Source organism: Oryx dammah, unplaced genomic scaffold (genome assembly GCF_014754425.2).
Source record: "Oryx dammah isolate SB20612 unplaced genomic scaffold, SCBI_Odam_1.1 HiC_scaffold_17, whole genome shotgun sequence".
Taxonomy (NCBI): Eukaryota; Metazoa; Chordata; class Mammalia; order Artiodactyla; family Bovidae; genus Oryx; species Oryx dammah.
The window spans coordinates 62,724,844-62,750,600 of NW_024070201.1; the positions used below are offsets into that span (position 1 = coordinate 62,724,844).

General features: G+C 46.6%; 1 protein-coding gene across 4 annotated transcripts in view; it reads right to left on the reverse strand.

Moving 5' to 3' along the window:
- Positions 1–25,757, reverse strand: part of ELF5 (E74 like ETS transcription factor 5) — a 50,185-nt gene that overhangs the window by 12,063 nt on the left and 12,365 nt on the right. For 2 of the 4 annotated variants that reach the window (XM_040258990.1, XM_040258993.1), the window contains exons 2-3: positions 13,227–13,351; positions 1,689–1,922 (exon numbers count right to left, since the gene is read on the reverse strand). In XM_040258990.1, the coding sequence (XP_040114924.1) occupies positions 1,689–1,922; positions 13,227–13,351 (359 nt within the window). Of the gene's footprint in view, positions 1–1,688; positions 1,923–13,226; positions 13,352–18,261; positions 18,488–20,613; positions 20,719–25,757 lie in introns of those variants that run through there. The other 2 variants (XM_040258992.1, XM_040258991.1) reach the window with 2 other exon arrangements.

A 25,757-nucleotide genomic window follows, 5' to 3' on the forward strand; every position in this document is an offset into this window, starting at 1 on the left:
CAAATAGGAATCCCTGTCACAGCACCTCCATCAAGCAAGGGACCATTAGGTTGCTTGATTACCTCCAGTGATGGGGAGCCTCCCACCTATGATAACTTTGAAACAGCCTTTCTATTTTTTTTTTAATTTGACTTTTTAAAAAACATTTAAAACATTTTGTATTGGAGTATAACCAATTAACAATGTTGTTATAGTTTCAGGTGAACAGTGAAGGGACTTGACCATACATGAAATAAAAGAAGGTGTTTTTAGAAATGTCTCCTTAAATTGAGCTGAAATATCTTTCCTTTATTTATTATTTTTTCTTCTTGGTTATATTCATTATGACAAAAGCAGGTGTCATTCACTGTATTCGGCTCCTTATCTGCTTATGCCAGGTAATGTTTCACTGACTCCTGTCAAGGAGACTGAGGATGTGTGTATCATTACCCCACCCTAGAGGTGAGACAATGGAGATTCACAGAGGTTTAACCATGTGCCGGAGGTCCTGTGGCTCTGATGTATTAGAGCCAGGGTAGGAACAAAGGTCTTTTTGATCTCGCAGCCCTTGCTTTGTACTGACTTTCCACGAATCAGCCTTGTTTTCTGTGTGACCCTGGAGAAGTTACTTAACCACTTGGGTCCTCAGTCCCTTTATCTGTGATAAGGGAAAACAGAATTATATGTTCTCAAAAAGCTTTTCCAGATTTAAAAAACCTGTCTATATATATTTTACTCTTTCAGGGCATGTGTGTGCATGCTAAGTCTCTTCAGTCGTGTCTGACTCTGTGCAGTCCCAGGGACTGTAGCCCATCAGGCTCCTCTCTCCATGGGATTCTCCAGGCAAGAGTACTGGAGCGGGTTGCCATGCCCTCGTCCAGGGAATCTTCCCAGCTCAAGGACTCAGCTCCCATCTCTTATGTCTCCTGTGTAGGCAAGAGTCTGCTTTACCACTGGCATCATCTGGGAAGCCCCTTTCAGGGCACGAAGTGACAGTCACTCAGTCATGTCCGACTTATCGTGACCCCATGGACTATACTGTCCATGGAATTCTTCAGGCCAGGATACTGAAGTGGGTAGCCTTTCCCTTCTCCAGGGGATCTTCCCGACCCAGGGATCAAGCCAGGGTCTCCCTCAATGCAGGCAGATTCTTTATCAACTGAGCTAGCAGGGAAGACCCCCTTTCAGGGCATGTTATGTGTTAAATAAAGATACTGTCGCCACCTTGTGGCCAATTGATCCTTGACCACTAGGAATGTGATGAAAGGAAATTGCAATTAGTTGAGCCTCCCTGGAAACAGAGAAGGTAAAGAGTCCAGTTAATTTTCTTCTGCTGCTTAATGAAAGGTCAAGCCAAAGTCTCTTTCTGTCCACTTTTCATGGCTACCAATCTTTATGAACATAATATTTTGTATCAGTTGGTTCCTGGGCAATCCCTGAAGATGTTTCAGTTTTATTTCTCTTTCTTTCTTTTTTTTTTTTTAAATGGACTCAACCTACTTCCTTGGTACTCACCCTCTCTCCCAATCTCTGATTCTAGCGTGCTAGAACTTCTAGGTATGGAAAGCTCTGGTTAGTAGAGGATCTGGGTTAACAGTTGCAGTTAATAAAATATTGCCACATGGGTCGTATGGTAGGGCAGGACCTCAGAGTCATTTGGTCCCAATCCCGAGCCCCTGTCCTTGAGGCCCCGCGCTCTGGACACTGACCTTGTGAGCGGATGCTCTGGAGGATGAAGTACAGATACTCCCCGCAGACACCGGCTGCCTCCATGAACTCCTCCTGGGTCATGCCGCACAGCTGCAGGCCGCTGATGTTGAAATGGCAGAAAGAGATGCAGTTGGCGTCCAGCTTGTACTGGTCGCAGCAGAACTGGAGCCATTCCCAGACGTGGCGCTTCGTCCAGTACTCGGGGTGGACGGACGTCCAGTAGGAGTCGCAAGCTGCACCAGGAAGAGACAAGTGAGGGATGACAGCTGGGAGAGGATTAGAAGCCCCCTGAAGGAGGCTCTGGTTTTGTTAACATCCTCATCCTCTGTTCAGTGAGTCAATGGGGCCTCCTGTCCTGGGGTGTTTTTCCAGGACCCTAGTAACCTTCCATCCTGCAGTGAAAACTGGAGGCATCCTGTGTGTAGACTTATTGGCAGAAGAGGGAATGAGAGGGGTGAGAAACCTGATTATGGCTTGGAAGTACCTTGAAGGGTGTCACTATGGGAGAAGAAAGAAAAAAGTCCCTTCAGGTATTTGGTTTCAGACAACATGACATCAAGATTACAGACTTTAGAGCCTGACAAGCCTGGGTTTTAATCCTGGTTCCATGGCTTTCTACTTGGACAAGGTCCACAGATATTTAAACCTCAGTTTCCTTATCTGCAAAATGGGGATAATATGCTTCACTCACAGGGCTGTTCTGGAGTTTGTGGCTAATGTATACAGACTACAGAGCACATAGAAAATTATCGATTAATATTTATTAAATACCTGTGGTGTGCCAGGCACCATTTGAAGCTGATTTGATTCCCTCTGCTTTTATGGACAGCTGCCCCACACTAGCTACTGGTTTGTGTGTTGTCTCCAGCTGTCTTGGGTAGCTGAGATGTTGCCCAAGTGTTTGGCAGACCATGGATAACCAGAGCAGGCTTCTCTACGGGATGGGGGAGGTGGAAGTGTTGGTTATATTGCCGTTTTTGTGTTTGGGTGGTGTTTTGAGGAATTTCTATCCCAAGGCCAGATCCCCTTCACTCCTTCATTAAAGCTCCCTATGCCCTCAGACAGAGGTGGGCACCATCCTGTCCAAGAGGCTGAGAGGTGGCTGTTCTGACCCAGGGGCAGAGACGGGTGCTCAACAGACTGTCCCAATGCCAGGAGAAACTAAAAGGTTGATAGATCAGGTGTGGAAGAGGTGAGGGACCAGGTCCTTGGTCAGGCACTTTGACAGATCTTGCAATTACCATGGTACTCATTCATTCATTTGTTCATTCATTCAAAAAGCTTCAGTTTTCTCATCAGTAAAACAGGGATAATGATAGCCCCTACATCATAGGGTTGTTCTGTGGATTAAATGAGTTAATATATATAAAAGTACTTAGAAAATAGTCTAGAAGATTTTTAGTGCTATTATTAAGATTATGATTAAGCACCTTTGCTGACCAATGTCCATATAGTCAAAGCAATGGTGGTTATCCAGTAGTCATGTACAGATGTGAGAGTTGGACCATAAAGAAGGCTGAGTACCAAAGAATTGATATTTTTGAACTGTGGTGCTGGAGAAGACTCTTGAGAGTCCCTTGAACAGCAAGGAGATCAAACCGGTCAATCCTAAAGGAAATCAACCCTGAATATTCATTGGAAGGACTGATGCTGAAGCTGAAACTCTAATACTTTGGTTACCTGATGTGAATAGCAGACTCATTGGAAAAGATCCTGATGCTGGGAAAGAGTGAGGGCAGGAGCAGAAGGCAGGTGACAGAAAATGAGCTGGTTGCATGGCATCATTGACTCAATGGACAAGAGTTTGAGTTAACTCCAGGAGACAGTGAAGGATGGGGAAGCCTGGCATGCTGCAGTCCATGGGGTTGCCAAGAAATGGACATGACTTAGCGACTTAACAACAACAAAGATTATCACTGAACACCTACTATGTGTGAAACAACAAATTGTGAGCTAAGGATTCATGATGAATAGGAGGTTTGGTTCCTGTTCCGCAGGAGGAATCCGAGGTTCACAGGGGACCTGCTGAAGTTCCCACAGCCAGTGGTGGGCAGAGTTGGGATATGAACCCCAGTCTGAACTCGAAAGCCAGTGCTCTTCCTATTCTATCATGCTGGTGTTCAGAGGTCAGTACAGAGAAGAGATGAAATATGGAAGGAGAATTGGATGCCAGCGGAGAGCCAGAGAGAAGGAGAGGGCTGAGGAGAAAGCAGCAGGCAGAGCCAGGTAGAGGTGACTGGCTCAGGCTGTGTGGATGACAGAGTGTCTCTCATGAATTAGACCCCACAGTAAATGGCAGCGAGGCTGTTACTATTCTCTCTTTAAATGCTGAATTTGCTGCCATTATCCCCAAATGAACTGTGGCAATTCTAATATCTAGCAGGAGATGGCTTCTCTGCCCCTAAGCACCCATTTGTGTTGGTCAGGCTACTATGTGCCCTGACCTACACCAGCTTTGCTTCCTCAAATCCTCCCACATGGATAATAGGAAGAAACTGAGACTCCTTCTAACTCAAAGCCCTTCCAGAAATCTCTTATCCTACCATGAAGTGGATTGAGATCAAACTTGAACACTAGGTTTGTTATAGACTCGGGGCCTTGGACTCTTTAATCAATAGAAATTGATAAGAGACCAGACCAGAATTCAGGCAAGGGTTATGACTTGGGCTGCAGCAGGAGGGAATGAGAACAAGAAACAGGTGTCCCTGCTAGATGCCGGAGGAGGGTCAGCCTGGTCTCTCAAGTAGGGTGAGGGAGGGGACGAACTGGTGGGTCAGGCGGGAGGGGTGGTTTAGGTGGTCTGCCCGTCCCCTTGGAGGCGCTGAGCCCAGGGATCATGCGTGGTCCCCTGCTTCTGCTCTGGTGCCTCAGAAGTGGTGGTTGGGTTTTGGCCTTTTTGTATTTTAGGGCTTTTTGTATTTTATTGTTCATCATTTAGGGCTTCCCTAGTGGCTCAGGCAGTAAAGCATCTGCCTGTGATGCAGGAGACACAGCTTTGATCCCTGGGTCGGGAAGATCCCCTGGAGAAGGGAATGGCTACCCACTCATTTTCTTGCCTAAAACATCCCATGGACAGAGGAGCCTGGTGGGCTTGGGCTGCAGTCCATGGGGTCACAAAGAGTCAGACAGGATTGAACAACTTTCACTTTCAGCCATTTGCCCCAAATTTGCAGTTATTTTTAGTCCCTTAATAGGTGTTTTTTTTTTTTTGTATTTTATGTTTGAGATGTTTGTCTGGGTGTAAGCACTACAGCAAAGGATCCCAGATCTTAGGTTAAGTTTTTAATCAGAGTTAATATCTGGCCACGATGGCAGAGGCTGACGTTGCTGGATGAGGAGGGACCCCTATCAGTCGTGGGGTGGGGCTCCAGGATCTCCTCGGAAAATCTGGCGGCCTTTTCCATGTGGGCTGTATTTCCATGTGCTGAGTTCTGGCTGGAGTAAACCCGGGGCCTCCACCTCCCTGGTATTCCCACGAGAGACTTATGAACCTTGCAATTCTTCCGCCCAGTCCTGAGCTGAACCCCGCCGGGGGGTACCTATCTGGGCGCTGCCCTTGGAGGACACACTTTCTTTCTTTCCATGGAGAGTGTTCGCCAAGCCTCCAGGCCCCTCCCAGCTCCTCGCCTCCACCCCCGCGTTATTTTCTTTGGCCCTGGGAGATGACCATGGCATGTTGTTTCTGGAGGCCGGCGAGGCCTGAGAGGTTCAGAGAAGCGTCGCGGACACTGGGAAGCTATCGCTGGCTCCGCCTCCTTCCCCTGGGCCTGTCTGCCCCGAAGCTCCCCACAGAGCGGGCTTTGTGCGCGGCTCCCGCCCGCGGGGGAGGCCGGGCCGGGGCCAACATGGCGGCCCTCCTCACCGGCTGAGTGCCTCCCACGGCCCCCAGAGTGGAGAGAGAAGCGGCTGTTCTCGGCCCTGTGGGGGCGAAGAGCAACATGGTGGGAAGACGTTTGGTTGTGGGGTGTTTGCGCCATCCTGTCCTCACGGCGGTGAGGAAGGCCTGCTTCCTCCTCCTCACTCCGTCTGTACCCCCCCAGCATTGCCTCCAGCCCCAGGTCTTTTCACAGCCACTTCTGGTCACTTAGGATGGCATCAACCTGTCTTCTAATTCCTGCTCATCCTCAAGAGCACAGCTCACTGCCCCTCTGAGGGAGGCCAGTCCTTCTCACCCCGACTCAGGCTCCTCCTGTCACCTCCCTCCCCATTCCCCCAGGTGGGCGGGCCCAGCTCTGCTTTGTTCAACCTGAGTCCGGTGGGCTGGGAGCTGGCCTGGCCCCCTGTGGGTGCTTGGGGAGTGAAATGACCAGCCTGGGGCCGGAGAGCTATTATCATCACTTCACAGGGAGGAAACTGAAGGCCTAGGAGGATACATGACCCTACTAAGGCTGCATGGCTGCTCAGTAAGGGAGTTAGGCCCCCACTAACTCTTCTGTCCTTTCAGGTGGGAAGTTTGCATCATATTTGCCTCCCTCTTCTTGGTTGACAGGGACCAAACTGGACACACAGGCTAAACAATTTGGATGAAGGTATATACATAGAAGGGGCTTCCCAGGTGGTGCCGTGGTCAAGAATCTGCCTGTCAATGCAGGAGAAGCAAGAGATGTGGGTTCCATCCCTGGGTGGGGAAGATCCCCTGGAGAAGGAAATGGCAACTCCCTCCAGTATTCTTGCCTGGAAAATTCCATGGACAGAGGAGCCTGGTGGGCTACAGTCCATGGAGTCTCAAAGAGTCAGACACAACTGAGTGACTGAGCATGCATGCACACATATAAACATATAATTAAATTAAAATATATGTACATAGTTTATACAAATACTTATATAGTACAGTGTATGTATGTATATTTATATGTTTTATGTTTCACATATATATTTATATATATAATGTACATATATAACCTAGGTTTGAAAAATCAGAGGAAGGATAGAGAGGCTGATGATAACACTGTTTGAATGACATGAAGACCATTTTACTGCTTGGAAGAAATGAACTCAGAGAAAATAAAAGACAGGGTAATTCACCCAGAGAATATATTATCTTCCACAGGCTGTACTGTCTGGAAATGTAAAGTGTTTTCCTCAACATGTCTACCACTCACAAAATAATCTAGACTTTATAGAGAAACTGTGCCATGAGGCACTTCTGCTTATGTTTACCAGCTGGGGACAGATGATATCCCATGTCTGGTAGACTTAATCCAAAGGTCCCCAGGCCAGGATTACACAGCAGGCTTGGCCAGCTCCTTTGAAGCTGGAACTAGGTCAGGACACTTGTTTAAAGGGTTAGCTGCACTGGGAAGAAGACTTATGGGGTTAAAGGGAGTTTTCAGCAATTCTGGGGTGACGTTCTCAGAGACGATGCTATAACCTGGGATGCATTCAAATTCAGAGGGAGAGCTTAAGCTTTTAGAGCTGGGCTAGTGCACTCAGATGCCCACAGGGTCAGCAGGTGATGCCCATGCCCGAGAGTGGCCGCCGATGGGAACAGTGAGAATGGGCAAGTTCATGCCAAGTGGACAGTTGTGGCCCAGGTCTGCTAGTTGGCTGTTGCCAGGCAGGAAGGTAGGCCCTGTGTTGCCAGGCCCAGATTGTTATGTGAAATCTCACAATTTTTAAGTGCTGACTTATTTAGTTTTTAAAAATCACTCCGAGGGGCAGTTAAAAATCTTCCACAGGCTGGCTCCGTCTTGGTGGTCACTTTTGAGGGAGAACTTGACAAGCTTCTGGACAGTTGTCTCCTTCCAGACTATTGTTTAGAGTGGGCATGCTAAGAGTTTATTTATTTTTATTGAAGTATAGTTGATTTACAATGCTATGCTAATCTATGAAAGTGAGTGTTAGCTGCTCATTGTGTCCAACTCTTCCTGATCCCGTGGTTTATAACCTCTGTGCATGGAATTCTCCAAGCAAGAATACTGGAGTGGATTGCCATTCCCTTCTCCAGGGGATCTTCCTGACCCAGGGATCCAACCCAGGTCTCCCTCATTGCAGGCAGATTCTTTACCATCAGCCACCAGGGAAGCCCAAAGTGACTCAGTTTTGCATATATACACATTCTTTTAAAAATATTCTTTTCCATCTTTGTTTATCCCAGGAGATTGGACATAGTTCCTTGTGCATACAGTACCATCTTGTTGTTTATCCATTCTAAATTTAATAGTTTGGGGAGGGAGAGGGATGGACTGGGAATTTGGGGTTGGTAGAGGCAGAATTTTTATTTTTAGCTGAATAGTATTTTCTTCAAATTGAAGTTTTATCTGGAAAAAAGCAGTGCTGCTCTGCTGGGAGTTGAGGGGAAGCTACTAGATGGCTTCCTCTCCTTAACACCACTAGGCTCCTTGAAAAATTACTCTTCTGGAGCTTGTTATTTGAATTCTCCCTTAAAGCTGAAAGTGTGTGTGATCTCACACTTAGGGGGCCTGCCTCCTAGAACTCGTTAGCAAAACGGAAATAATAGGATCTACCTCTCCATGCTGTTACAAAGAGTAAGTGAATCAATGCATGCAATGTGCTTGGAACAGAACAGGCAGAGAGTAAGTGCTCATTCAATATGATTAATGTTAAATATTAACATGTACTTGTTAATATTGGGGTCACTCCGTACCACTATGTTAATTGCATTTCCTCCACTTGTTAGCTGTGCAATCCTAGTAAAGTTTTCTAACCTTTCTGGACCTCAGCTTCATTCATCTGTAAAACAGGAATAATCAAAGTGTCTATCTTTTAGGAAGCTTGCTGTGAAATGGAAGAGAAATGGTGCATGGTCTGAGAGAAACTTAGCCCAGTGATCTGGATGACAATTCAGATCAACAGTTCCCCGTGTCACTTGTAATTAGTTATTATTTGGGGACGACATTTGTTCTCAGGGAAATGATGCTGTCTCCACCAGGGCCTCAGTCTAACTGAGGGACACGCAGAAAAAAGGAACCCAAGGACCCAGTGAGAGGGAGGCAGACAGTCTGGGTCAGAGGAGACCTGAGTTAGCCAGCCTGGACTGTAATTAGCACGATTTATTAGCATCGGAAACTGGGAAAGTCTTTTGCCTGGAGTAGTACTGAAGAGGGCCAGTGAATGGACTAGGTAGCATAGGGCACCGTCAACTGTGGTTTGTCACTGAAAGGAAGGACTTTACGAGGAGGGACTTAAAATGATATATGGCTTCCAGGTTTCCCTCCAGAGTTGGTCTAGCCCCATCCAGTAGTCTTTCTTGACTTTCCTTCTAAGCCTGTGGAGTAATTTAGACCATGAGATGGAAAAAAAAAAAGAGCCTGGAGCAGTGTAAGAAACTGGATGGGGAAGAGATGAGAAGGCTGGCTGGGTATCATCCAAAAGTCGAGGCCATGAGCGTGTGGTTAGAAAGGACAGAGAGCACCAGGCCCTAAGCCGTCCCAGGCCACAGCTGCCCAAAGGCTCAGATGTGTGCGGGAGAGGCTGGAGGTGGCCAGCAGTGAGGTCTGTCCTTGGGAGTGTGCTGGGGTGTGACCAGCGCCATGGGGCTCACCTTAGGCTTTCTGATGATTTTATATTTCATTATTTGGCTTTGATTTAGAAATTCTGAGACTCTCTTTGTATCTGATCTCAAATATCTCTATCTGGAATAGGAATCTTACTTAAGTAAAGCCCCCCCTGGAACCCAGATACCTCTCTCTCTGAGTATCTGGATGTTAATACCCAAGATCAGCATTTTGTACCTTAAAAATTTTTTTTTTTCCATCAAATAAAATCTCGTGCTTGTGCTCAATCACTTCAGTCATATCTGACTGCTTGCAGCCCCATGGACTGTAGCCCGCCAGGCTCCTCTGTCTATGGGATTTCCCAGGGCAAGAATACTGGAGTGGGTTTCCATGCCCTCGTCCAGGGATCTTCCAACACAGGGACTGAACCCGAGTCTGCTGCACCTCCTGCACTGCAGGTGGATTCTTTACTGCTGAGTCACCAGGGAAGCCAGAAATTCTCCTCTAGGTAACGTATTTGTTGAGCACTTAGTACGTGCCAGTTACTCTGCTACACTGTTGAGTTTTCTCATCTCATCCTCAACTCGAGGTCCTAGATCATGTTGCCTATTTTACAAAGTAAATGAAGAACCAAAGGCAGAGAATGGTGAAAGCCCTTCTGGAGGTTACACGAGTAAGTGGCCGAGCAAGATGAAGAGTGCAAGTGAAAGTCACTCAGTTGTGTCTGGCTCTTTATGACCTCATGGACTATAGAGTCCATGGAATTCCCCAGGCCAGAATACTGGAGTGGGTAGCCGTTCCCTTCTCCAGAGGATCTTCCCATCCCAGAGATCAAACCCAGGTCTCCCACATTGCAGGTGGATTCTTTACCAGCTGAGCCACAAGGGAAGCCCAAGGAGGAGGGCATTTAGGTGTAACCCAGCTCCTGCAGCCAAGCCTTGGGAACCACTATGCCACACTGTCTTTGGAATCAAAGTGAGGGTGGGGGTGAAGAGGGGGGCCTAAAGCTTGTCCATCTCAGCTGTCACTCCAGGTCCTCAAGGGACCTCCTAAGAACCCCTAGAGCTGCCCCAACCTAGAAAACTCTGCTGTGAAGTATAAGCAAGATCCCAAAGCCAAGGTACACTGCACATTGGCCTGGCCATCTTGGCCATCAGAGGAGGGAGGTGTGGGTTTGCGGAGGGTCAGGATAGAGTTCCAGAAAGTAGGGGTGAGTCAGGATATTCCATGACTTGTCAGATGCTTGGCTACTGGAACTTGATTGAAGAAGTCATCTTTTAAAAACATTACCTGCTAGTGAAATATACACAGCTCCCCACTATCCACCTTGGATAAAATGTTCCAGTATCTGTAATTCTTTATTTTTAAAGAGCTGAAGGGAAGTTCAGGGTGAACTCATGACATTCTAGAGCATTTTGCAATCTGTGACCATCCACTCACCAGCCTGCAGGGCAGCCTCTAAATACTGGTTTTAAGAGAGGCCAGGTCCTGAGCTCTTAACACATGGAAGGTGAAGGTTTGGCTGCCTCTGCTAGGGCCATTTAAGAGGCAGTAAACAGCTGGTTCTCCTGACCATGTTGCTTGTTCCTCCCTGCCCTTTTTGTTCATAGATATCATTTATCCAGCAGGCATACCATTTCTGTCTCCCTTTCTCTCCTTTTTTGTCTCAAAGTGTCTAAGCTGCCAACAATTTTGAACTGGATAGGTTGAGATAGAGACCTGTGTTGCTTTTGTTCAATATGAAAAGTGAGGCAAGGAGAGAGAAAGCTGTTTTTCCATGTGGTGTCTTGGCTGCAGTGATGACCTACCAAGTGCCCAGCACTTTGCTAAGCACATTATGTGCGGAATCTCAGTCAATCCTCCCGACACAGGGAGGCAGATGCTATTTTAGCCAAGGAAAACATATCCCAGAGATGTTAGGGAAAACCTGGCCGAGGTCATGGGGCCGGTCAGTGCCAGCACCAGCCCCGTCACCTTGGACCCAAACAGGAAGCTGCCATTTGGACAACGCTGAGTTTAAGCTGGAATTTCCTAGGAGGTGGGCAAGGACTTCAGAAGAGATGGCCACTAAGGTGGCAAGTTGGCAGAGCAGTGTCTGGAGGAGAACTTGGCTATCTCCTGATACATCCCTCTCAGAAGGTTTTTGTAGACACTCAGACCCATGTGTCACCTCCTGGGAGACAAAAAGACAGAAGGCCCTGCAGGGTATTCCTCCCACCAGTGGGACCCAGGGAGCCTGGTCCTCACTTGGGACTGTTTCACACCCAAACTTGACCTTTATAAGCTCAGAAACACTCAGCTCCTGAAATCCAGAGAGCGAGAGGGCAAGCCCCAAACCTGGCCCCTCCCTTGGTAATGGCAGTAAGCTGGCCCACTCTTGGCCATGCATGGCTCCAAAGTCTGAGCTCTTGACAACTACAGAAGCTTCTGGAACACTATATGGGGTAGGCACCTGGGGCTACCCTCTCCCATCCGACTCTGACAGCGCTTGGTAGAAGAGGCAGGAAGAGGGGGCTCCCAGGATGGCAGGTCTGGGTTATGTGTGGGTGGGGCTGGGCTCCACCATCATGGGACACTCAGGGAAGAGACGAGGACTTGGAAACCTCTGTTTTCCTCCTTCAGATTTAGCCTCTTGACTGAACACAGGGTGGGAGGGTAGGGAGAGATTGAGTACATTTCTCATTGTCTTTTTGGGAACAAGGCGCTCTTTAGGCTTGAAGAAGAACTGTCCTGTGCAGCTGGGTGAGTCAGGTCCCCATGCAATGATCTGGACCCTGGTGAGAGTGAACCATGTCACAGGCACGTGTATGTCACATGTAGGGTTAGGGGAGGGTGTGGGATTGGTCTATGTAAGCACGTGCCTCAGGTCTGTCTGTGCAGTGCTGGTGTCTGGCCTGGAGGCAGGCACTCTTTGAGGGGGGCAGTTCACAGTGACCTCGGAGACTCACCCTCTCCTGGACGCCACCTGCTTTCTGACCCCAAGTGTGAGCCCCGCTGGGCTGGAACACACAGGGTCAAGGCTGGGTGGTGAGGCCCGAGGGCTGGATCGGTGCTTGCGTCAGCCCCACCGCGGGGCGTGTGCCTGCTGTGCGAGAGTCGGCCAGGCTTGCCGTGATGTGCAGTCACGCGGCACCTGGGGACAGCGGCCCTCGGAGGGTTTCTGGGGCAAAGCTCAGCTGGCCTCGCTTTGGCTTATGGCCTGCACAAGGCCCCGTGCTTCCTTCTTAGGTGGAGAGAACTGGACTAGGAGAGGAGGAAGTGTGGGGAGGGTGGCCTTGGGGGACAACGAGGGGACCCCTGTTTACTGAGCACTTCCTTGGTTGCCAGGTTATATATTTCACAGTTTGGCTCTTTTCATCCTTATAGAACTCATCATCCCTGCTCTAGCAATAAGGAAATAAAAGTTCAGAGAATAGCTATAATACTAATACTGATAACCACAGCATTACACCATATCTAAGATTTACACCATATGTAAGATGACCATGTAGGATAGTTAAGGGCACAGAGCTCAAGTCAATGTGCATGAGACTTAGTTAACTGTTAGACCTTGGGTGGGTCATGAAACCTCTCTGTGCCTCAGTTTCTTCATCTATAAAATGGGAATAATAATTAGTAATTTTTCTTACGGTTTCTGTAAGGATGAAATGAGTGTTTGGCACAGGGTCTGGGGCACGGCTAGTAAGTATTTAGCAAATGTTGGCTAAAGCCAGGATGCCCAAGCAATCACAGTGTACTTACTAGGCTTCGGCCTAAGGGTTTTTACTATTTTGTTTACATTAATTGCTCCAGGAGATTGGTGTTATCTTCTTTTTACCCATTAGCAAAATAAAGCTCAGAGAGGTTAGTGGAGTTTCCCAAGGCCACAGAGCTGGGAAGAGGTTGCAGTGAGGATTCCAGGGCTTTCTTTTTTGCAGAAGTGGTTCTTCCTCCTGCCCCGGACTCTGGCAACCCTCTGTCCTGAACGCTGGTGAGAGCTGGCCTTTGTAGGCCAGCCTGGCCTTGCCGCCCTCCTGAGGCCAGTGCCACCTCCTGCCCCAGCCTGTCTCAGCTCAGATGGGCTTCTTCAGTCGTACGCACCTGTCTGATGCTCAAAGGCAGGGTAATACTCTTCATTGCTGAACAGGTCAGTCCACGACATCAGGGGGTCGCAGAAGGACGTGTTGGGCAGGAAGGTGCTGTGTGTCACTGAGTCCAACATCACCCTGTAATAGCAGAAGAGGCTGTGAGGAGGCGGCAAGCCACACTGCAGGAGACCCCAGCAGGGCAACACTTGTTTTTTGTTTTTTGACTGTATCACTGGCATAAGGGATCTTAGTTCCCTACCTAGGGACTGAACCCATGCCCCATGTACTAGAAGCATAGAGTCTTAACCACTGGGCTGCCAGGGAAGTCGCTACATTTGGCTTTTAATTATGTCAGCAAACACAAACATGCAGCCTCCCAGGAGCCAGGCACTCCTCTAAGTGCCTTCCACGGGGACATTATTTAATTCTTGCCTCATCCTGCGAGGTTTGTGTATACATACCCATTTTATAGATGAGAAAAACTGAGGCAGAGAGGTTGAGACAATTGCCCAGGTAACATGCCCAGTAAGTGGCAAAGCTGGGATTTGAGGATGAAGGTTTTAATTGTGCAGTAATGCCTCGTTCTTTACTTTTCCTGTTCTCTCTCACCTGGCCCCTGAACTCTGGATTATAATGTCTAAAAATATACTTCTGAAAACAGGGAAAGAATTATTATAAGTGAATATGCCCACAAACACTAATCCACAATTCTGAAATCTGAAAGCTCTGAAACTGAAAGTATATTTGTATGTGTTTGGTGTCAACTTATCTCCCAGCAAAAACAGTCCCGAATTGATTGCTATAAAACTTGTATATATAATTATATCTATACTTCTATATATGTATGTAAACCACTCCAGTACTCTTGCCTGGAAAATCCCATGGACGGAGGAGCCTGGTAGGCTGCAGTCCATGGGGTCGCACAGAGTCGGACACGACTGAAGCGACTTAGCAGCAGCAGCAGCAGCAAACCATACATTTATTAAATATATATAACTATAGTACGCCATACAGTTTAATATCTATAGCTATAGTTTCATTTGTTCTACTTGATGAATATTCATGTGATGCACTGCATAAAATATTGATGCATTTAAGCAGTCCAAGCAGGCAATACCTTGAGAGGAGTAATCTGTGCTCTGCAGTATATACCCTGGGTAGCTTCCTGATACTTGAAGAATTCTGAATTCTGCAGCACATCCCACCCCAGGGTTTTGGATAAGAGAGTGGGGACTTGTCACCACTGTGACACGCGTGCTTCACTGAGTGCCCTGGGCTGAGCAGTTTATTATTCGTGGTGTCTCCAGAACAACCACTCTGAGTCAGGATCTGGTAGGCATTCTGTCTTATAGATGAGGGATGGGAGCTCTGAGATGCCAAATGACACACCCCATACCACCCAGGTGGCAGGTGACGGAATCTGAGTGACAACTCAGGTTGGTCTATTTAAGAAGAAATAATCCTAGTGGCTGTGCACACCAGCGAGTGGGAACTTTTGGGAAAAGATGTCTGATTGAGGTTGGAGAGGGGATAGAAAAGAAGGGGCAAACATTCTTGCCCACATTAGTTTCCTCTTTCAAATTTCCCTTTGTTGTTTTCCATATTCCCACAATTCAGAGAGAAAAAAAAAAGAATTCATTCTTGGTGAATTAGAAAAACCTGTTCACGCAAATTCTCTTATTATTATTGCAGTAATATTGATGAGATACTTGGCTCTACCCCTTCAGCAGAGAGGATACGGCAGCTCGAGATCACACAGCTGGGAAGTGGCAAAGTGAAGACTAGATTCCGTGTCTTGGGTTATTAAATGCATGGAATTTTAAGGTGGTCAAGAACTTATAAATCATCTAGGCCAGTGTTTTCCAAACTTTAGTTATTCGCCTGCCCCATGATAACTTACTTATTTTTAAAAAATCACCTCCCTTATTGTTTAACATAACTGCATTTACTTAAAAGGAAAACTTTATATTACTACTATAAATGGAAAGCCAGGATTCATTTAATATACATAAAAATAAAGACATAAGCTTTGAAATAAAAAGTAGTCATCCACGCATTGCCTGGATCGGAGAGTCTAGGCACAACCTACAGGCACAGTCTAATCCACCACCTGTTTTTGAAGGGCTCACAGATAAAAATGATTTTACATTTTTAAATGGTTATATAATATGTGCATAATGCACTTGATTTTGCCTTTAGGCCTGCAAATCCTAAAATATTTACTATCTGGTGCTTTAAGAAAATGTCTGCTACCCCGACTGGATTTTATAGCACGTATCATGAGTGGCCTGGCATGTTGGAAATTACTGTCAGTCCAATCTTTTCCCGCATCCAGACATTTTATAATTGTGAAAATTAAGGCCTAGGAAATCTGTGTAACTTTGTCAAAGTCATACACCCTATAGTATAGGGAATTAAGCTTTTTCCAATTTTCAACCTATCTGCTTTCCTTTCTACAGACACTCACAGCCTCATCCGCTCACAGACACATCCCAGGCTCACTACCAGGACAATCTGGATCTTGATCCTGAGAGGGTCAGGGACTGTGTGATTCCAGAATCAGAGATCAATTCTTTGGGGATATTTGCAAGTCTGTCATGATCATCACTATCAGATATGCACGAGAACTCTGCTCCAGACAGAGAAACACCTGAATTCAGATTCTCACATATAGGCACCCTCTCTGGGCATCACTGGAAAGTTGCCAGACCTCACTAGGAAGTCTCCTTCCTGATTCCCGGAGAGGGTTAACATGCCCAGCAGATTATCATGTTCCTGGATCTCCCCCTGGGAGCCGTATCAAGCAGAGGTCAAGGCTGCCTGGGTCTGGACTCTGATTTTCCCACAGATTGACTGGTTTTATATCCCTGAGCAGGTGGCCGGATGAGGAGGGATGGGGGTGGGAGGCTATGAGGGAGAAAGAGGCTTGGTGGGAGTCCAAAGCCTTTTCTACTTTTTGGACCTGACCCCAGAAAAGTTCTCCTAAGTGACGGTTCAAGGTAAAAATACCCCCTACCCCTCTGGGTCGGAGGCTCAGAAAATGGGAGAAGAGGGTGGCAGACCTCTGACATGACCTTCACGGATGGGCTTGGAGAAAGGAGAGGTGGCCTCCATGTGGAGAACAGTTCCCAGGTCTCTGGTGTTAATTAGAAATCCTCCAGATATAGGATCCAACAGTAGGAATGTGCTTCTTCATCTCTGCCCGACAAAGCTCTCAAACGTCATTCGGTAAATTGAATCAGATCGCAGAAAAATTAGGAATCTCTATGACCAGTACAATATTTACCTCTTAGAAGGATTTCTTTTTTTTCTCTTCACACCACCCTACTCGCTGGCACTGTGATTTCTCCAGTGCTGTACTCGGTGATGTCTGTATCTGATTCCCTTTGGGGGTTCCTTCTATGGCAAATTATATCCATTAAGTTTTCTTAAAGGTCTGTTTCCGGTATACAATGTGCTTTTTCTTCCGTAATTATTTTTTGCTTTGTGGAAAAGTGTGTTTTGTAAAAGGCAGCAGCTTTTCTTTTTTCTATTGCAGTGGGAGGAGGGGATATTGTTAATTCTTGGACTCTCCACAAAAGACCTTGGCTACTTAACCAGTAGGCCCTAGGTGTGAAAGTTCAGGAATAATGGCTGCTTTGTATTCAGCAGTGCAGCTTCTTAGGCCTTCTACAGTCCTTTCAATCACTGAACATTTTAGCTCTTCAGATTTCTTTAATGTCGGTGGAAGAGGGTGGTGGGCAACAACAGCTTTTGGGTTCCCTCTTCTCAGGGAGGACATTGAGGCCCAGTGATATATAGTTTTAGGCCTGAAGTTAGAATATGTATTCCGACGGGGGGACAGTGACCCCAGAGGGAAAAAATTGGTAAAAAAAAATCGGTCTTGAGGGTCAAAAAAATCTTAACCAGCATTATCCTTTATGACTCTTCAAAGCCCACAGTACCTAAATGATGAATGGAAAATCTGTGACATTAACATTTCATGGAGGGGGTAAGATTAAGAAACAGTGATCTAGGGGACTTCCCTGGTGGTTCAGTGGTTAAGACTTCAGCTTCCAATGCAGGGGAGAGTAGGTTCAATCCCTGCCTGGGGAGCTAAGACCCCATATGCGGCCTAAAAACCAAAGCATAGAACAGAAGCAATATTGCAACCAATTCAATAAAGACTTTTAAAAATTGTCCACCTTAAAAAATTCTTAAAAAAAAAAAGAACGAAAAAGGGGGAGATCATGGGGTCGCAAAGAGTCGGACACGACTGAGTGACTGAACTGAACTGAACTGAATTGAATGGAAAAAGAAAGGTTGAGAAGCATTGGGTTAGACTTACAGTCAGCAGCAGGACAAGTAGGGGAAGCCTAGGGAGGGTCCTAGGCCTGCTGTTGTAACCCCACATTTTTGTTTTTTGAGAGGCTGGCTGACTTGTCCTCATAGAAGGAGAATTGTCATGATTCTGCCTCTTGGTTTTCTCGAAGCCTCAATACTTCATCAGCTGCATGAACACAACAATGAGATGGACTCTAACACATGCCCTAGCTGCGTGGTTTTCTTCAGGATCCCACCCGATTTGGCTGACACAGCCACACACGTGCACGCATACACGTAGGCATATATGATGGTTATAGTTGGATATTGTGGTCAAGTACGCTCACCAAATTGGAGTACAATTCAATCATACAGAGACGAAATTTTAGCTATAAAAAATTCCCATGATTTTCTCTTCTTCTTTTCCTCCCATACCCACTTTCAGCCATGACCTCTGGACATTCTTTGCCTGGATTAGCCAGACCCCTTAAGTATTCTGAACCCTCGCTCACTGCCCGTCTACAGACCTATGGCGGTAGAATTCAGTCTCCCCAAAGTGTAATCAGCACTTTAGCTGCCCAGTAGGTAGGAAAGAATCAAGCACTTTCAGCACAAGAGGGGAGAATCAAGTGGGTTCTCTCCCATGCACGAGAAAGCCTGGCTGGGCCTTTGGGAATGGCATGGACGCTCAGGTCCCTGGTGCCTCCGGGGGCTTCCTAACCCTTCTGAGAGTTTCGTTCACTCACCAAGGGTGCACCGGAAGGGTCCACACAGTCAGAGAGACAGGCCTGTGGGCTTCTTGCCCTCACACGAGTCAGAGGCAGCAGTCACAGGTGTGGTGTCCATGGCACCTCTGTTCAGCCTTTCAGAGAGAGCGGAAGGCGCAAACCACCCAGCCTTGGCCAGTCTGCCAGACAAGGAAAATTCCTTCCTGACCCTGGCAGAGATCATCAACTTCACTCTGGGCATGTGACCAAAAATTCACCCAATTAAGCACCTACACCTTGGCTGTTTATGCACCAAAGCATCACTGCGCAGAACAGGCTGTGAAGGTGTAAACCATGGAAAAAGGGGCTCGGGAGGGCCTTCCTTGATCCCACCATCAGGGCCATCTCACTGGGAAGAATAATGCTTTTCCTCCTCTAAAGTTCCAGTGATACCCCAATGCCCACCAGGTCCCGAGCCCTACGGGCAAGGCAGGGTCCACTTCCTACCTTTTGGACCTCCCTCAGAAGAGACACATGGAGGAAAACCCATTGGTTGAACTGTTTCAATGCTTTCTGCTAAAGGCTTGTGGGTTGGGTGCTTGAGTGTTTGCTCTTCTGGGAAAAATCAGAGCAGCTATGAGACTGCTTTGCTAATGTCTTGCCAAGTGATTCCTCATCTTCCTTTGGTTTCTATCAGAAGTTTGCTAGTTTGTTCATTTTTTAGTTGTTTTTCAAAAGGTGCTGGCAAAGACTCATAGGAGTTGTGCTAAACAGTTTACCATGGGCTCCCATACAAGGCTCATTGGGTTTGGGTTAAACCCATGTGTGTGTGCTCAGTTGCGTCCAAACTCCGCAGTGCTGTGGACTGGAGCCTGCCAAGCTTCTCTGTCCGTGAGATTCTCCAGGCAAGAATACTGGAGTGGGTTTCCATGCCCTTCTCCAGGGGATCTTCCCAACTTGGGGATGGAACCTGCATCTGCTGCAGCTCCTGCGTTGCAGGTAGATTCTTTACCCACTGAGCTACCTGGGAAGCTATATTCAATCCATCAGGATTTAAATCCTACCTCTGCCACCCACAAGGAAAGGGATGTGGGACACATTTCTTACCACTCAGCCTACTGAAATTTTATTTTTTATATTCTTTATTTTTGTTTCATGTAAGGTGTGTTGTGTCAAAATCCACAACCCTCTTTGAGCTCATCTCTCAAATGGAGATTTTAACATGCAATACTCAGGATAACCCAAAGATTTAACAAAATTAGGTAATATATGTAGATGAGCAGACATAACATATATGTCCATTACTGTCCCAGCAGGGGATGGGGGAATCAATTGTCATCAGTATTCTAAAAGGTTGCTACTTAGGTGACTTCTGAGAAAAGCAGACAACCAATCTGTGAAAACTCTTACCAAGAACACTTTGAATCGCCAAAAAACCCTCTCACAGAGAACATGAGGACAAAAGGATTAAGCTTTCACTCAGAAGGGCAAACAACCTCTTCCCCTGGGTCTTGAGGCTGAAACATGAAGCTGTCTCCCTGAATCACTTTACCATGCTAGGCTTCAGTTTCCTCCTCTGTGAAGACAGTTAGGGATCATTGTCCCTAATGATCTCTGACAGCCTTTCCAGTTTGTAAAATTCTCAGCGCATCAGAATGAAGCACATCAGAAGGAATGTGGGTTCTCAGCTCCCGCGGGAGAAGGGAGCATGTGCTACACCAGTCTGCCAGCAGGGGGCGAACGCTCAAGAACCTCACATAGTGCAGCGTCTTAGAAAAGGTCTGAGAACACAGTGGAAAAACCCTAACCATTGCTTTTCTGGAAGCATTCTGTACTGAGGAGGTGTGAGAGTGCACAATGGGTTTCCTTTAAGCTATTATGTTCAGACAATCTCCTGAAAAATTCCCCAAACTGTAATAAGGCAACTATTATTTTTTTCTGTTTCAAGGGGGTGCTCCATGAGCAGGCCAATGGGAAAAGGAGGCACTTAGGCAGGAGGAGGTGGGCTTTTCTTGAAGCTGAATATTTTTTGGTGTAAAATCCAGCTTTCCTTCCTCAGGTTAGCTTGAAAAAGGGTAGAGAATGGCGTGCCCGTACGCCATTCTCTCTCAGTGAGTTCCCCTTGGTTTAATCAAGTGACCCAGAGGGGGCAGGGGCTGCCACGAAGGAGTTGGGTGGCTACACAGCCTGAGGAAGCAAAAACGTCTCTCTCAGGCCAGCAGTTAAATCCCAGTCAAACAGCTCCGGGGAGGTACTGTGACTGATGGACGTGGCAGGAGGCCTGGCCATCTGGAGCTGGGGACGGACCCACAGACCCAGGCCCCCCACCAGAGCCACTAAGGCCTGACGCCCCTTACGACTTATCCAAAAGAGCAAAGAAAAGGTGCTTACGTGAGGACGGCGGTGCTGGGTCCAAAGAGGAGGTTTTCAAAGCAAGAGAAGGCAGGCACTCCCAGCACCGGTGTACGGTGGAAATAAAGGCACCTGTAGCCTTGTGATATAAGTAACACCTACAGACAGGTCCGTTTGGTTTTTCAGGTTTATGCACAACCCCTTTGATGACGGTGACATACAGTGACACGGCTCCTTGGAGGGGGAACCGTTCTCACACACAGAAAGTTTACCTTTATCCTGCTTTTGTGCACAGCTCCCCCCCCACCCCCCACCCCGGCTCCCCTGCTCCCCACCCGGGGAGTCAGTAAACAAGCTAAGAATTCTTCTCGCCTCTGGGAGCTTTGCTGGATCCTGCGTTTGCTGGGAACTCTCTTTTGGAGGGGAAACAGGAATCTAGCCGTGGTGCCCAACTCTGCAGCCCTCCTCCCCCTCCCCCACCCCAGCAGTAAGGTGGAAGGGTAGGATAGGGCAGTGGTTAAGAACAGACTCTGCAGCTAGACAAATTTTTTTTTTTTTGGCAGTTAGATGACTGAATTCAAATCTAGGTGTATCATTTTCTAGTCGTGTCACCTTGAACCACTTAACTAGTTAGCTAATAACTTAAGTTGCTCTAATGCAAATAGCAGGACCTACCCTCATATGAGGTCCTGCAAGTGAAGCACTGTGTGAGCTCTTTGTTTTGTTCTGATTGTAGTGTTTTCTTTGACCCTTCTCCACCACTTCCTCTAAACTCATGCCTTCCCAGCAGACTGAAGGGAACAGCCAGTTTGTTGAACCAATGTTGGGGCCTTGTTTCTACTTTTTCACCCAAAGCATAACCAGCCATCGCACACATCAACTTATTCAGCTTCTAACCTCTTGGGACATAATGTGCCATGGGGTTGTTTTCTCTCTTACCTCCCCTTTACAGATGGAGAAAAGAAGAGGTTTAGGGGTTCGGTCAGGTGACCACAGCTACGAGGCTGGGGTCTGACTTGGATGCCAGCTCTCAGGTGTCTTTGTGAGAACTACCTGTATCCCTATAAGAGCAGAAACTGGACCCATCCTAGGCTGAAAACAGAAGTCCCCGGTCACCTGCAGGACGGCACTGATGGCCCCCTGCCTTTTGGCCCTGTGCTTCCAGCTCTCCTGGGCAGCCGAGACCTATGTCCAAACTGCAGACTCTGAGCTTTAGAGTGAGAGCAGGGACTGGTCTGTTAGGTTTTCTTGGGAGCACCAGCCATGGGTACAAACGCAAATACAAACAACATACAGTCTGGGGAAACAAAAGGCAGTTCATTAGCAGACTCAAGCGTCATCATAGAAAAATTGTTGAAGGAAGATAAGAGGCCTGCTGGGGATTCTGACTTGCTGTGTAACCTCGGGCAAGTCAGGTAGCTTCTCTGGGCTTCACATGCCCTGATGGTAAAAGGAGGAAGCTGGCTTAGAATTGCAATTTTCAAACTGTGCTCCGAGGAACCCTCAGTTCCCTGAAGCCCTCATAGGAGCTGCTGGGGGTGGGTGGATGAGAGAATGGGATCAGAGCGGGTTAGGCTCCAGGCGGCTCCTCCCTGATTCAGTGAGGGCATCTCGGCTTTTATATCAATCTTCAGGATAAGATTTCTCTTGAACAAAAGAATCCACACTTGAAAAGAGTCTGCAGAGAATGGGATTAGGTGGTCATTGAGATTCCTTTGAGCTTTAAAATTCTGCGATTTGCCTCTTTCTCCTCTGTGTCTGGGGGATCTGGTTGGTCATACACACTGGTTCCCACTGTTGGGTAATTTCCCGTCTTGTCAATAGTCTTGGAAAGTCTTCTTAATTTTATATCTACACACATGTGTTCTTCTTAGTGGAGAGAGTTTCATGGAAAACATCATATTCTGATATTGTTTTTAGAAAAGAGTCTTTGGAGAAATTACATTTGTTTCTGTGCTGTCTTGGTTCAGCTATTTCAGAGTGAAAAGTTTCTGGCTGTAAATGTGTATGACAGAGAACTGTTGGTCTCTTGGTCCTGAGTGTGTAATACAGCATATCTGGGTGCCCATGTGGGAAATTACAGGCTTCTGAGCTAGTGAATAAAAGGGGTGATTAAGATAAAACCGAAATAAAAGAGGAATTTGACTCTAATTAAATCTAACTATCACATTGAACCTAAATTTGGTTGGAGTGGAGATCTTGAATGATATCAAACACTAAGCTCATAAAACCTGTATTTGAATGTCAGAGGAGGACCAAAGGAATAAGGCATTCTAGACTTTCCAGCCCATCCTCCCTCTGCTGTCTCAACCCCATAGCAATACAGGTAGCATGAATTAGGCTTACAAGAGCCACAGAGTGACTAAGCCTGGATTCTATATTTTTTAAAAGATTTTTTGATGTGGATCATTTAAAAAGTTTTTTTCTTTAATTGAAATTGTTACAATATTGCTTCTGTTTTGTGTTTTGGATTTTTGGCCATGAGGCATGTGGGATCTCAGTTCCCAAGCCAAGGATAGAACCCATACCCCCAGCATTGAAAGGTGAAGTCTTACCACTGGACCACCAGTGAAATTTCTAAGCCTGGATTTTGCAGAGAGACTTTATAGGTTTGAATCCTGACTTTGCCATTTTCTGGCTGAGTGAGTCTGGAAAACTTCCTTAAATTCCTTACATCCTAGTTCCCTCATGTGTAAAGTCGCGGGGGTGGGGGGCACAGAAAGAATGCCTCCCTTGTAGGGTGTTGGGTGAATTAAATGAATTAAAAGCTGAGAAGAGGTGAGAGCCTTAGAATGAACTCTGTTTTCTACATGCTGTGTGTGCGTGTGTTCAGTCGTGTCTGACTCTTTGCCACCCTAAGGACTGTAGCCCACCAGGCTCCTCTCTGTCCAAGGGATTCTCCAGGCAGGAATACTGGAGTGGGCTGCCATGCTGTCCTCCAGGGGATCTTCATGACCCATGGATAGAACTCATGTCTCCTGTGTCTCCTGCATTGCAGGCACTCTGTACCTCTGAGCCACCACAGAAGACCCTATCTACGTGCTGGCCTGTTACATTTGTTAAAGTATTTAAACAAGGAGGCTGTTTGACTGTGGTGCCTTTAATGCCCGGTTAGCCTACACAAGCAAACTGACGCCTCAGCCAAAGTTGATTGTAAATGCACTCAGGTCCAAAAAAAAAAGAAATTCAAAACCACCAATCACAGACATCCAGCTAGGATTTCCCAGATAAAGCAACTGCTTAAGCGAAAGCCAATCAAATAATTTCCTTGCTTTCTTCCATGTCTGCTCTATAAAAGCCATTCCCAGGACTTCCCTGGTGGTTCAATGGTTAAGACAGGGTGCTTCCACTGCAGGGGGCACAGGTTGGATTCCTGGTCAGGGAACTCAGGTCCCTCATGCCACATGGTGTGACCAGAAAATAGAAGGAAAAAAAAAAGTCACTCCCCTGGCTTTTGTTGGCGGAGTGCTCCTAAACTCCTAATCACTTGCAGTTTGGTGATGCCGGATTGGAATTGATGTTTGCTCAAATAGACACTTGATAACTTTCATGTGCCTTATCTTTTAATACATTCACTACTTTAAATTCTCATAACTCTCTGATGAGGATGCTACTTATTATCCCCATTTTACAGATAAAGGAACTGAGGCATAGAGAAGTGAAGTAATTTGCCCACGGTCACACATCTAGTAAGTGGCAGAGCAGTATTTTCTGCCTCCAGAGCCCATCCTCTTAACCACCATGCTAACTGGTCCCTGAGTGCTCCTAGTTCTCTCATGAGAGGGCACAGGAGGAGGGAATCTACCACACGCCAAGAACTGTTCTAGAACCGCTCACCTGTTGTCCCGTGGTTATTTTTCACTGTAATCCTGAAAAGTAGCTATGACTACCTTCTTTTAAAGGATGAAGAATCAGAGTTTCCAGGCTTGTTGGGTGTCACCCAGCTGGGCAGTGGCCAAGCCTGGGTTGAACTCAAGGCTTCCCACTGTTAAAACCACAGTGTAGACACGAGAGTTCAAGCTGGTCTCAGAAGGAGTCCTTCCCTCTCGGTTGGTTTAAGATCCCTGAGTCTCATGACTGTTGTACACACAGTCTGTCTCTCAGAGTAGAATAGAAATTCTGTTACCTCCTTGATTTTCTGGTGTCTAGTATGGTTCTTGGGACAAAGAAGATGCTCTTTACATGCATGTATCATGGGAGTGAATTAAAAGGCAAGCCCCCTGACATAAGGCTGGAGGTTCCTACCCAGTTCCTTTCACTAGATGTAATGGGTTCCCTTCTGCTCCTAGACCCTGACTCTGGTTAACCCGAGCCAGCATTTCTTTAGTCATTTTTCTCTCCCTCAATCTGTCACCCTCATGACCCAAGGGGCAGCACAGGCTGAAAACAAAAGGGGATTAAAAAAATACATTTAGCTAAATTCAGAGATGAGGCCATTAGCAGGAACAGACTTTCAGGGTGAAGATAAAATATATGAGCTATGGATTAGGATCTCTGTCTCCATTATCTTAAAACCATTTTTTTTTTTTTTTGAAAAGAGTCTGTTGGAGAAATTACATTTTCTATGCTCTATTGGCTTAAATATTTAAGAATGAAAAGTTTTCTATTTGTGGATATGTATGATAACAAGCTCCTGGCACCTGCCACCTGGGAGCCATTAGACGAGGCATCAGACTGTAAGGCTTCAGTTTCCTCATCTGGACATACCTACTCTGATTCCTGGTACACATTAAGTTCTCACAGAACAGTGACTCCTAGTCTATGGAAAGAAATGTAGATGTTGATTGAGATCACCCACCTTTGAGGATTACCACACCAAGTAGGATATCTTGCCCTTCTGCAATGAATAATCACAATCACTACCATTTATCTGGCATTTACTAGTTGCCAGACATTGCCTAGGCATGCTCCATGTATTAAATCATTTAATCTTTGCATCACTCCTGTGAGGAAGGTACTATTATTATTATCTAAAATTTACTAATGAGGAAACAGGCATAGAAAGTTCAAGGGACTTGCCAAATATCACATAGCTGGTAGAACGTGAAGCAGGATTTGAGTCTAGGGTATCAGAGGGCAGACACACTGAAACTATAATCACAGAAAACTAGCCAATCTGATCACATGGACCACGGCCTTGTCTAACTCAATGAAACTAAGCCATGGTGGCTTGGGGGCCACCC